The following is a 13,223-nucleotide window of genomic DNA, read 5'->3' as shown; positions in this document are numbered from 1 at the left end:
CATCCCCAGAGAAAGCAATAATGATAGAAGATGATGATAACTTAAAATGACACAGCTGTGGCTTGACCGTCCATATTCAGACTGAGAGCGCTACACACACACACACACACACACACACACACACACACACACACACACACACACACACTCGCGGAGAGCTCATTTGTTTGTGTGTTTTGGCTATCCGAAGACCTGAGGAGATCCGAAGGGATCCTGAGGGATAATAGCCCGTAATCCTGTCAGCAAATGGACTCAAATGAGGCGAGAGAAGAGGAAACCCAATTACCCAGCCGCTGATACTGGCAGGATTATTTAGTATTAGCATATGTGTGAAAAGGTATCAGGCTGTTTAGACTGGCGAGATGTGCATTGAAAGAAGAGAAGTAGGAAAAAGACGGTAATAAGCAGAAGCCAAAGTGATTTACTGGGCCTCGCTGTGCCTCTTTATTCACATAAATAACAAAAAGGGGGCCTGTTTGCCTTTCCATTAGTGACAGCTGGGGATGTTTAGATGGTAAAAAGAAATGAGTAGCACAGTTTTATGTAAACAATATGCATACTGTATATGCATTTAGACAAACAAAGTCAATGTGAAATTTCTTTAGGGTTCCTTTTGGTCTTGATTAGAGAAGATACTTCTTGCTTCTCAAAATTGTGGCATTTGTTTTCCAGGATATATTTTAAAAACTAAACTGTTGATACTTAGTTTGTGACGTAAGATAATCTGTGGCACGTTACGTCATTGAGACAGATCATACACAGAAGCCTTACTCGTCTTAGAAAAACTGCGAGTAGCTCTGGTCCGCCAGTGTACCGTTCATTTAGATCATTCAAGAATATCAATATTCATCAGCATTTTGCTTTTTATTTGATAATATGTTATTGAAATATTACTGCTGAAAATTTTGGTGACATTATCAATAGCAATAATAAAATTACTATCTTTTTAAAACTCTTTTCCTCTTTTACCCTTAAGCAGTCTCCCAACTACACTTGGTGAGCTTTCACCACCAAAAATATAACTTGGGTGCAGACAATAAGGTCTTGTTAGAATCCATGCAGCTTTCAATAAATATTCTCATTCTCAATACTCCAGACATCAATGTAGGACTCTTGAAAAATACAGCATCATACCAAATATTGCGTTCAAGCAGTGGCAGCAATGCTCACACTGATTTTGCAATGACAGTTCTGATTCAGTATATCGTGCAACATGGGAATGAAATTTCTACTCTTTTACTCTTTTACCATCGGAAAAGAAAAATGGTAAACAATTAGTGACGACTCAGAGAAGAACACTGTGCGTTCACACCCTTAATCCTAATATCCACAAATCATTCAGACCAGATTAGCTTCTACAGCAACTCACTGTACATGATGCGGAGACACAACAGGACTTCAAAATCACTTTTTGCCTCCCCATATTTAGTGTGTTTATCAGTGTGACTGTAGCTTTACACAAATGTCTGCTTAATGTCTTCTCACGATAAAAATCTGGGTTTTCATATATTTTTAAATCTTTTTTTATTACCATTGCACAAAGGCATTGTGCATCTGAAAATGTGCGATGACTTGCGTGACAAAAAAGGACTTTGATTTAGAGAATAGTTGTGTGTATTAATTTGTACCAGCAAGTCAAGCTGGAAATTAGTGTGTTTTATATATCAGAGGTCTGCAGCATGATTGGGTGAAACACTGGAGAGTTATTTGGTGTTGAGTGTGAAGTATTAGCTATGATTGAAAGCCTGTGCGCATGTATGTTGGACTATTATTAGAGTGTGGTGTAAAAACCCAGCAGGTAGCCATGAAGGCTAATTAAATAAAGCAGTTTTCCTCTCCACAGTTCCTAATTCTCATCTCGACTCTCCCAAGCGTAAAGTCTGCCAATCAGTTAGACCCGATTCCAGTTAATCCTATTTGCATATTTATTTGATCCCTTTAACAAAATCTTTGTTAACATGCAAGGTCCGTGATCCTGAGTGACTCCATGTCTGCCACCGGTTTGATAAGATTGATGACAGCCTGCACTCGCCACCCTGAGGCTAACCAGAGCTGTGAATTATTTCCCCTTTACGGCTTTCTAGATGAGTGATCCGGTGCATTAAAGAAACAAAATGCATTTTTGCCTGTTTAGACTACATATTGTGCTTTACAACTAAATGAAATTGTGAAGCTGGTTTTGAAGCTTATTGTGATTGCTGCTATTTTAATTAAATCTCTTAACCCAGTAAGAACAACTTTTCAGATTAAACCAGTTTCAAAGCTTAAACAATCATGTTTTAAAGCTGAAAATGTATATTTTGTTTTTTTTTGATAAAAGTTAAAGGATTAGGGCTACACAATATATAGAAATCTTGCAGCGGGGATAAAGGTAGTATACGTATATTGTAATGACAATATCACTTGCCATATAAGTCCAATTCTTTCCTCTTTTTGTCATTTGTTGCAGTTATAATCCAGGGCTTCATTTTAATTAAATAATTTTGGGAGATCTACGATCGATACCTACATGAGAAATCAATCATATCTATCGCCACAAAAGTCTGAAAGCCAGCCACTGTCCCCTTTCTCTCTGCTGTGAGATAGGGCTGATTGACGGACCCACCCAAAATGTCACGTCTTCACATCTGTGGTCAACAGTGGTCACCCCACTAGAAGAAGAAAAAAAATCGGCAGCTCAGATTTTTTTAAACATCAGATCAGCCAGAAAATTGCAAATTGGTGCACCTCTAACTTTGAGTAATGTCTTTAGTGTCAGGTGGGAGCATCAGTGCAATTGACAAAATATTACGTTTGCATAAAAAATGCAAGTTCATTACACTTGGAATATAAGAATAAGAAAGTAACTATAGTTGTCTGATAGCACATCACCTCAAACATGCATTTCTTATACTTTTGTTTTTGGCTCGATGCGTACAGTATTTACAGTCTTCAGTGAGCTCTTGTCCTGCTCCTGCTCACTGTGTTTTCTTAGAAACAGGGATCAGGACTTCAGTGGCCAGGATGCATCATGTTTCTATTTTAGATATTATGAAGCCTGCTTTGCTTTCTTCCCGTTTTTAAGTGGTGTACATTGTTCCATTTTTCTTTAGTTCCACTCAATACTTTTGCTATTTGTGTGAAAGCTGAATCACCTTGTTCTGCAGGTGGCTCTTTTTCTTCCTCTTTTTATTGGTTTCAGTATTTGTATTGCATTAAAACATTTTTCAGTATTTCATAGGGCCTACGACAGCATTATATTGATTGATTAAGTAGATTTACTGTCATTGCACAGAACACAGATTAATAGTCAAACAGACAAGGCACATAAGACTTGACACAAGTATGATCTGGGAAAGACAAAAAACTTGTTTTTCAGTCTTGTTGTCTTTGCTTTTATATTCTTTTACCATCTCCCCAACAGCAGTAGTGTGAACAGATGGTGACTGACAGACGTTGTCTTTTGTCTGACAGCATTGTGAAAGTGATTCCAAGTCAAATTTTAGGAAAACTTGATGGACAGTCCTGTAGGCAGACGAAGTCCCTCTAGAACTGATGATGAGAAAAATGATCATTTTCAGAACAAAACAAAGAAAAAATAAGTGAAAGAAACTTTTTTTTTTAATCACTTTTGGAAATTCTGAAAAACAGCTCTTGTAACCCCTTGTTTGGGTGCGCAGAAGCACCAGCTGGATGATCAGTGGGTTTTTTTTCTATATGTTGAATGAACTGATTCCAAACATGCAAATATAAGTCATTTATCTCGTTTCTCCTTTTCTGTTTCCAGTTGACAAGAGCAGCAGCAGCAGCAGCGTTGTGAAGCAGGGTGAGATGGAGCAGCGCGAGGGCCCACGGGGCCGTTGGACATCCTGCTACGTTGAGCTGACTCCCTGTGAGCTGCGGCTCTATACTCTTGATAGCAGTGCCAATCGCCAACTGGGCACTGCCTACTCTCTGTCGCACTGCCAGAGCGTCATCGCCCCGGCACCCTGCAGCCAGACCAGTCAGATGAGCCAGCCTGGCGAGAAGCGCACACTCCAGGCCTTGTTCTTCAACAGCACACGTCTCCAACTGAGGGCGGCCAACCAGTGGGAAGCGATGGAGTGGCGGCGGCTGATGTGGGAGAAGGTTCAGGCAGCGAGGCCCGCGAGGCAGGACAACCGCAAGCATAAGAACAGCGTGGAAATTAAGCAGACGTTTCCTGTACCCATGTCACCTTCCTCTTTGCCCTCTCCCTCTGGGCTCGACACCCGACCCGACGGGGATAGCGACACCCCAACTTCATCTGAGGCGTCGCTTTCTGTGAACTCTGAAGTGTTGAGTCGGCCAACCACCCTCCCTCTGTTTAACCAGCGCTTCCAGGATGTGCTGAAAGCTGGACTTCTCCACCTGCTGATGGATCAAAACAACTGGCGGGCCTTCACTTTCGTCTTGACAAGATCTGCTCTCCAAGCTTTTCCGACTGAAGGCAGGGGGTCTGTGTCCCAACCGGTCCTCCACTTCTCCCTAGCGTCCTGCTCGTCAGTACAACAGGATCTTGTACCAGAGACCGGAGAGTCATGGGCGGATAAAGGGCGGTGTTTCCAAGCCACTTTCCCCAAAGAGCTCCTCAAGCTCAAGGCGGATGATCACCTGAAAGCCCAGGAATGGGTGGAGGCGCTGCGGCAGGCAGTGGACGCGCAGAAGCCCACGCAAGAAGACAAGAGAGAATCAGACGGACCTCCTGGTCTCCAAGAAGTGTTGTTGAGGTCCAAACCACCAAGGGACAGGAAGCAGAGGGAGGCCCAGAGAACAAAGCGGCAGTCTGTCACCACCAGTTTCCTCAGTATTCTCACCTGTCTGGCTGTGGAGAAGGGGCTCACCGCTCAGAGCTTTAGGTGTGCAGGTAAGTGACATTTACAGACACTACCAGATTCCTAGTGAGATCATTTCACAGCAGAAAGTATAACAGCATAAAGGTTTGCCTACCTTTCTGTTTCTTAAAACGATAGACGAGCATCATATCTCCATATGCATTACCAATACTTCAGATCTGCATCGTGTCAAGCACAATCATGACTACAGCATTTCCTCAGCTGCAACAAACTGTGGCCCAAAAGTGTGAAGCCGTCCTCGTAAAGATGTTTATTGACATTGAAATGGGCTAACCAAGCCTGGCTTTAAATGTCTTTGGTTAGTTTAAATGTCCACAGGACCCACAGGTTAAAAGAGTCACATTTACAGCCCTAAAAACGAGGACTGGTCGACCTGAACTTGCAGTTAGAAATGGTTTCATTGTACATGCGATACTTTGAACCTCCTTACGTGAAACATTTTTAGCACTCCCCTGGCTAATCATCTGCTTGTCTAGCCTCTTATCGTCAACATGAGACTTCCTCATCCAGTTCTAAGAGAAGCTACTCTAGACACAAATTAAATATCATATTTATAAGGCCTAACAAGGAGGTGTGTAGCCTTTTATCTCTACTTAGCAGTTAGATCAAAACTGGTAGGAGATTCCTTCATGATGTTCCCTCGGTCTAAAACCCCTTAACGAGATGAGCTGCAGGCAGCGGTGCTCTCCCTAACCCACCTGCTGCTGTGCTCTGCTGATCACCTAGTTGGAAAATTATGTCCCCAATGCTTTTCCTCTGCCTATGCGAAAGACATATTCAGCTGAAAGTAGCTCATCTTGAAAGACTGCTGCTGTGTGAAAACTAAAGCAGCTCCATCCATCACTGATATTCATGTTAATGCCGTTTTGAAGCTGCTGTTAGATTGAAAAAAGCAGCATGTTTGTTAAAAAGTCTGCTGCAGGTTCGGCTACCTGAGCAGATAGCTCGTCTAACTACCCACCAACTTGTGCAGTGATATTGTGTGGAGTAAGAAATGTAGCTTAAGAACTACTTTTAAATGTAGCAAATGATTAGTTCATGATAAATTCATCATGTACAGAAGGTATACTTCACATTTTTTTAACGGTAATTCAGAGCTGCAACTAACAATTGTTTTAGTTATCGATTAATCTGTTGATTATTCAAACAATCAGTTAATCGGGTAAACCAAACCTGGCACATTCTGTAGATTTTTAATTTAAGTTTTTCTTATATAATCTTAGAAATGCATTAAAAAATGTCAATAAACAAACAATTCAGTTCCTTTTGTAAGTAGGAAAATAAGCATTTTATTGCTTAAAATGAGTAATGCAGCCTTTCTTTACTTGAGCATTTGTAACAAAGCCTGTAGCTAAAAGAATAACATTGACTTAAAATCAATACAGTGTAGAATGATTATATGCCAACCATATTTACAGACAAAGGTGTTTCCTTTTCACCCTAAATGCAAAACATATATTTTACAGTTTTGTCTTAACTATTGCTCTGAGGGTGTTGTTCCTTCAGCAAATGGCCATCTTTCAGTTTTTACGCTCCAATTTACCATTAATCGATTACCAAATTAGGTGACAATTATTTGGACAATCGATTAATCACTATTAATCCGATTAATTGTTTCAGCCACACAGTAATTATCAGTGTGTCACGTTCCAGTAGTGGCAGGAATAAAAGCAATTAGATTATGTCATGCCTTGTTGCTTTTACTTTTTTCTTTAAACGTCTTTACTCAACGTCACATTAAAGCTATCTTTTTATAGCTTTGTTATTCATCTCCTCTCAGTCCCATATTTACTTTTAACTTGTACATTAATAATGTGGACTTGGAGTAAAACATGGAGGTCCCCCCAGTCTTTCATCAAGAATCCCAAACCACTCCATGACCTCGGTTAACATCAGTTTTATTAGATTTATTTTTCTACTTAATGTACTCTTAAATCCCTTCTTCAGATTAGGACTATTAAAGTACCCGCCTTCTCTATTAATATTCCAGTTAGTCCTCATACCAGACCCTTGGACAACCCCGCAAATGGCAGGCGGTGCTTTTCCTCCCCCTGGGTGTGAAACGTGGGCTTCCTCTCGCTCTCTCTTTTGGAGGGCTTTGAATAATCGCCGCTCACCTCCCTTTTTATTTGTAACCACTGGCTTTATTAATGCAGGGCTGTTTGAAAGGACAGCTGAAACGGGAACAAGGATGGGGGGCCGTCCGGGGCCAACTGATGATAATTGGCGGGCTTAAAGCGTTGGTGGGGAGGAAAAATGGATGAATGAATGAACCTGTGAGTGAATGAGAGCAAATGAAAGCTGCCTGGGGACGCTACAGTGGACAGCTGTGAGCGGAGGGGTTTGTTGGAGGGGTTTCAGGTCAGAGCTGGATGGACGGGACAGCTGGATACGTCTGTTTTCTATAGAGCGCGCACCTTGGCTCCTTCAGCCCGTTTATTACTCTCCTCTTCTACCTTTTCATTCTGTTTGCTTTCACCAGTTCATTCATGTTCATAGCCATGTCCTGTTTTTGTCTCCATTTCTCCCGCTGTCCACCCGTTCAAAAGGGACAGTATCCCTTCTTACTCTCCTGCTGTGTTAATTAGCAGAAACCTGAAACTCTGTTTTAAAAATTTTTATTTAAAAAAATAATAATTTTAGATTTTTACAGGCAGTTTATTTTCTCTTTTACTGCTTTTCATCCTTTTTCACTCATCCAGCATGTGCTACTTTAGTATTGGAGCATAAAAAGGACATGAAGCTACTTCAGTTGGGGTCTTAAACCTGCGGCTCCAGAGTCCCATTTGGCTCTTTGGGTTCGCCACTGTGGCTCTTAAAAAAAGAAAAAATATATATATTTTTTCCTATTAGTTCTAATACATGCAGGTTGCAGGTTCACCTACTTTAAAACCTATCTACAGTAAAGCATTTATAGAAATATTCCTGTAGAAAAGAGGGATATTTATCTCAGATTAGCTGAGACAGCTGAGGTACTATAATGAAATTTTAGATGAGATTTATAATAATGATCTAAAATGTCTTAAATTCTTTAAGTAAAATGTAAGTTGGCCTTAAATGTGTCACAGATCTTAGATATTTAATCTCATATGAATCTGTGACGTTTTTTCCTCTCAGGACTTTTCTGTCAGGCAAAAGTTTGCGTTGTGTGCAGACATCTTCACTGACTTGACGGTGGTTAAGGCGACGAGTAGCAAGCTGCTAAAACAAACAAGTCATTAGCTGTTACACCCATCTTCATTTTCCACGCTTATTTTCTTAATCTTTCTTAATCTGATTTTCCAGTCTAATCCACCTTTTGCATTTGCATATGCTGCTTCCATCCACATACGTAACAAATGACTAGTTGCTTAGCATCAAAATGTACTCAGCTAGCTACTGTAGATAAAGCTAGCTACTTTTTACATTTATAGGAAGTGCTTTACGTTTGAAGACTGACTCCCCGTCAACCCCTTAACCTTTCCCCACATGTGCGATTTACACACACACACACACACACACACACACACACACACACACACACACACACACACATCGCCTCCTGATTTGGTGGCCCCTGTTGTTGCACTGGAGCATGTTCTCAGGCCCCTGATTTACTATGTCAGTCCATTAGATTCGAAAGGGGGGTGTGGCGGGGTGTTTCGAGTGAAGTGGGAATCGGTAAATTCAAGGGAACTGCGGAAGTTGGAGGTTCACTTCAAAAGATTGACAGTCTCAGACGCGCGCGCACACACACACACACACAATCTTAGACTCTCCATTTGTTCACATTTTCATTTGAGTGTTTGGTCACTATGAATGAGGAACATCAAAGCTCATGCTTCTCGTCTTTTCAGTTTTAATTCACACATGTACAGACCAAACACACGTACACACACAGCAGTGTCCTGTCAGAGGTGTGGTGGTTTGAACCAGCGGCGGGCAGATGAAAGCAGGAGTCCTCTTCTTGCCCTGATGTCATCTTTCTCTCTCTTTCTCTCTCTCTCTCTTTCTCTCTCTCTCTCTCTCCTGGTGTGAACAGGTCAAAGTGACCCTCTCTCACTACAGAGAGCCGCAGTACAATCGGTGGACCTTTGAGCCACGTTTGAATTCCCATTCATCTTTCCCTCTGTCCCTCTTCCTCTTCATCCCAGAAAGACGCATAAAAGATCAGAGACGAGCAGAAAATTCAGTTGTTGCTCTGCTGGTTGAACTGTTATTTGTTACTCGAACATTCAAGAAGAAAAAAAAGGTAGATTCATTTTGCTTGTTTAAGGTAGAAATTTGACTTTGTACGATCTTAAAAATCCAAACTGAAGTTGAAGTTTTTGTGTTTTGACAACTTGAAGGCCATGACGGTTCCTCTTGATGACTGTCTCCATCTGATCAACAAACCATTTTACCACCGGCATTGCCAAAAAAGGACAATTTTGTAATGCCATTGACAATAGTAATGTATACTTCTTTGTCAATTAAGTACCCTAGAATCAGAAGAGACCCTACATAACACCCAGAAATCATGGAGTTCATAAATCCCCAGTACTGAGTAATTATTTTCTAACATTTTTTAAGGTGTTCCAGCTATTTTAAGGGAACAGTTGATGCAGATAAATTGACAGAGATAATTTATCTGTGTTAGTTTAGCAGTTTGAATACAATCTGTCCTGGGATCCACTGTGGGATCACAGATTCCCCTCAAGCACCAGACGTGACAAGGTAAGGAAAGGTCATTGAGGTGAATTATGAGATTGCATTGGACAACATCTGTGGTTAAGTTTTGAGGATTAAAATCACACATCTTTCAAATCCAGAGCATTTATACTCTTTTTTTTTTTTTTTTTAAATCACTTTCTGTTAGACTCATCTAGAGCTTATAAACTCCTCTGGTTTTTATGGAGTTATTAGGCTACAAAACTCTTAAAGAAACTGAAGCAAATGTGAGCAAAGTATTTTATTTGTGTTTATATATGGCAGGATACCAAGATTGAGATCGGTCAGGGAGGATTTTAATGCCAGACTGGAAAAAAAAATCGTGCTTGGATCTCTCCACTTCTGAATTAAGCAGGAGTGGACAGATGAAAACTCATTAAACCAGGGACTGTGCTGTGTTTTATTTTGGTAAATGCAAGTATGTCATCTTTGTCAGCTCATCAAGCTACTGTTTATAGTACTGAGGCCATTTTAAATGGGCAAATTATAGCTGTGTGATCACATTTATTGAATTATTTTTTTTAAGGCAAAAAGAGGCTGCATCAGTTCAAAAAAAAAAAATAATTGTTTAGTTTACGTAGTCCCTTAATTTTCTCTGGTTAATTCACTATTGGTAAGCAGAGACCAAACAATTTCAGTCTGACTCACAAAGTCCTCAAGTTAGATTTTATATGCATATAATATAAACACTCCTTATTTCATAATAACAGCTCAGTGATCTGAGATGTTACAGCTATTTGCTTATTGTCAGTGTTCCACAATGCAGTTTATGTTTTCTGTCAAACTTGTCCTCTTCTGCAGAGCGCAGTTGGACAAACGTTTGGCTCTGTGCGTTTGTTTGTGTGGGTGTGTTCAACCTCTTGTGCTCATGATATAGAATTTGAGGTAAAGGCTTTCTGGTTTTTGGGCCTTTTTACGTGTGCCTCTTTGTTCCCGCGGTCCCGGCAGAGCCAGACTAAATCTGAGGCCACATATGGCCAGCGAACTGCTCTGGTGGTTTGCTACTTCCTCGAAGTGACACAGTGTTTCCCTGACTGCTAACCATGGCCCCAGCGTGCTGGCTCGCAACCGGTGGACTGCGGTTTACTGCTAGAGCATCCACCCCAAACACCAGCATGAGCTCACCTCTATAATTAGCCCAACTTTATCGAAGCTAAAAGTATGCACTGTGGATGTTGTTTTGTTTTTCTTTATAGTATCTGCAAGAAATCATATGTAGGTGAGTCTCGGTACATTAGAATGTCATTGAAGAGTAATTTTGTCTCACTAATTCAAGTCAAAATGTGAAACTCATGAATTCATTACACACTGGTTGGTGGTTTTCTAGCTTTCATTTCTGTCAATTTTGATTTACAAATTACAGTTCCTCAGTTAATTTCAATACTACATCAGACAAACAAGAAAAAACATGATGAAAACTTACCAGTTCTCATATTAACAGGTTTCTTTCTTTATTAAACCAGTACAGGTTTCGTAGAGACTGAAAGGATCAACGGCAAGCCAGCCAACATGGTGTGACTGATGTGTTGCCGAGTTACACTTACACTCACGGATGTGAATCATTCGTACCAAAGCTTTACGAGACCAAACGGCCGGGTCTCTGTGTTGGGATCGTAGCTGGCAGTGCAAAGACCTTTGCTCTCGTGTCGACGCGAAACGGATTTTACGGCTGCAAAATAGGTTTCTCTTACGGCGAATAAACTTTGTAGTGACCCATTGAGACAGGCAGCTGTTATATAAGAAACTTATTTGGCATTGAAGCAAATTTGAATTTATTACGTAGCTTACTTCAAATTCGACCGTTTTCAGTTACACTTTTGTCAAAGTACAAGAGAAACACAGTACAAAAGTGAGTCTTTGCACCCAGTTTCTTTTACCAGATTATCGATATGTGTTTTGGGGCATTTTTTTAACATAAAATCCATGCAGTATCTTTTTAACGCTAGCACTCAGCAAACTCTTTGAAAAATAAAATTTTATACACATATGCTCAATTTCCCTCCTATTTCTTACTAGTATTGTAAGAAATTAACCATTTATGAGGAGTCATCTTAAAGTAATTTTTGTTACACACTTTTGCTTTACTCACCCTGGCTATTAAAACACGATTTTGTAAAAATACAATGATAAATCCAACAGTGCTTCACCATTTCCAGTCCATAAATCATGAATGTCAGTATATGGTTGGTTCATCTTTAATTTTATTAGGCTTGTGTCAATTTTTAGACATAGTTTTAAATCATAACTGTTGATTCTTGGTGTTTTCATTACCACAGAAAATATATATTTCTTTAATTTTGATTTGATATCTGTTAGAAATACATAGAATTCAAGTTTTGTTGGTTTGTTTCTTGTTTAAATTGAGTGAATTTCATTACGTATTAGTTAGAAAACATGAAATGCCAATAGAAGAAGTTTTTAACTTTTCATCTTCAAAGCACAGTAAACATAATTTTATATTAAATTTATGTGATAAATATGGAGTGGATTACTTCCACTCTAAGCTAAATGGAGATGGACGTTTTCTCTTAAAAATGAACTTCTGTAAAGTTATCATGCGTAACTTTTCTCTTACCTATAGTTGACCAAGAGGGAGAACGCGACCCCGTAACACCTAATTATTGCGATGATTGAGATGATCTTCCATTTTAGCAATTTTAAAGATCCAACACAAAAAAAGGTATTTCCTTAAAATACAGAGCCCTATGTGTTATGTTTGTCACTGTTTTCTTGGGCAAATAAATTCCAGGTGCAGCTTTTGAAAACACAACTTGCGCGTTGTAACATAGAAGTTTGGGTGAGATCATGATGATGCTGTCATACAGCTACAGTATCTTCAATCAGAGGCGTCTTTAGGTCTGTTGCAAGACTGACTGCTACAGGAGATCCTTTCTGGCCACAGCATCACCATATGATAACTTATTCCCTTTGGGGAAAGTGAAGTATTTTTGAACTGAATTGATGTTGAAAACACTGACGAACATAATGAAGCTCTTTTGGTGAAGTTTAGATCTTTAACATTAGCATAGCATTATATCCCCCTGATATCAACAGCTTGAATTAGAGTTGCGTTAAACAGCTAAAATCAGCTAAAACAAGAGGCTAGCTGTTAGCCTTTAACGTCTCTGACGACTTACAACTTTTCTATAAACTCGCAGCAATATGACTGTCTGTTATTAAACGTCAGAAACCAAAACTGATAATGATTTTATGGGACCTCTCTCAAAAATAGGAGTAGTTTGGCTAGTCCATACACAGGAGTAGTCTGCTCTGTTTTAGGCTAAAGCGTTAAACATGAAACAACAGCTGACATGCTGGTTGTCAAACACCCAGAAGACGCCCAAAAGTCTAATATTTGTTCTGACGTTTAGCATGCATATTGCGTTATATTATAATTTTAACGGTTTGGCTTGTTGGTGTGTTTATACGGGATCCAGTGACACACCTGATTTAGAAGAAAACACTGCAAAGAAAGTAACCTCACCAATAAATAACTGAGGATAACATTTTACAGCTTCAGAGCGTCTCTGAGTTACAACATGGGTATCGTTTTTTTCTTTTATCAGATAAAGGATGAATATAGCTTTCAATGTTGATTACAGCATTGTTTGTGCTGATCAGAGATAACAGAAAGCTAGCTGAGCTACCTGAGCCGTGTTGGCTCCCTTCATCTGTCTTAAT

At 39.8% G+C, this 13,223-nt stretch overlaps 1 protein-coding gene across 7 annotated transcripts in view; it reads left to right on the top strand.

The window, feature by feature from the left end:
* plekhm3 (pleckstrin homology domain containing M3) overlaps window positions 1-13,223 on the top strand; it is a 43,280-nt gene that overhangs the window by 5,209 nt on the left and 24,848 nt on the right. For all 7 annotated transcript variants that reach the window (XR_002753060.1, XM_023336965.1, XM_023336962.1 and 4 more), the window contains one exon: window positions 3,767-4,864. Coding sequence is in view for 6 of the 7 variants with exons in the window: in XM_023336965.1 (XP_023192733.1) it covers window positions 3,767-4,864 (1,098 nt within the window). In the remaining variant the exon portion in view is untranslated. The remainder of the gene's footprint in view (window positions 1-3,766; window positions 4,865-13,223) is intronic.

Source organism: Xiphophorus maculatus, chromosome 7 (genome assembly GCF_002775205.1).
Source record: "Xiphophorus maculatus strain JP 163 A chromosome 7, X_maculatus-5.0-male, whole genome shotgun sequence".
In the NCBI taxonomy this organism is placed as follows: Eukaryota; Metazoa; Chordata; class Actinopteri; order Cyprinodontiformes; family Poeciliidae; genus Xiphophorus; species Xiphophorus maculatus.
This window is presented reverse-complemented; position numbering and strand designations above follow the sequence as displayed.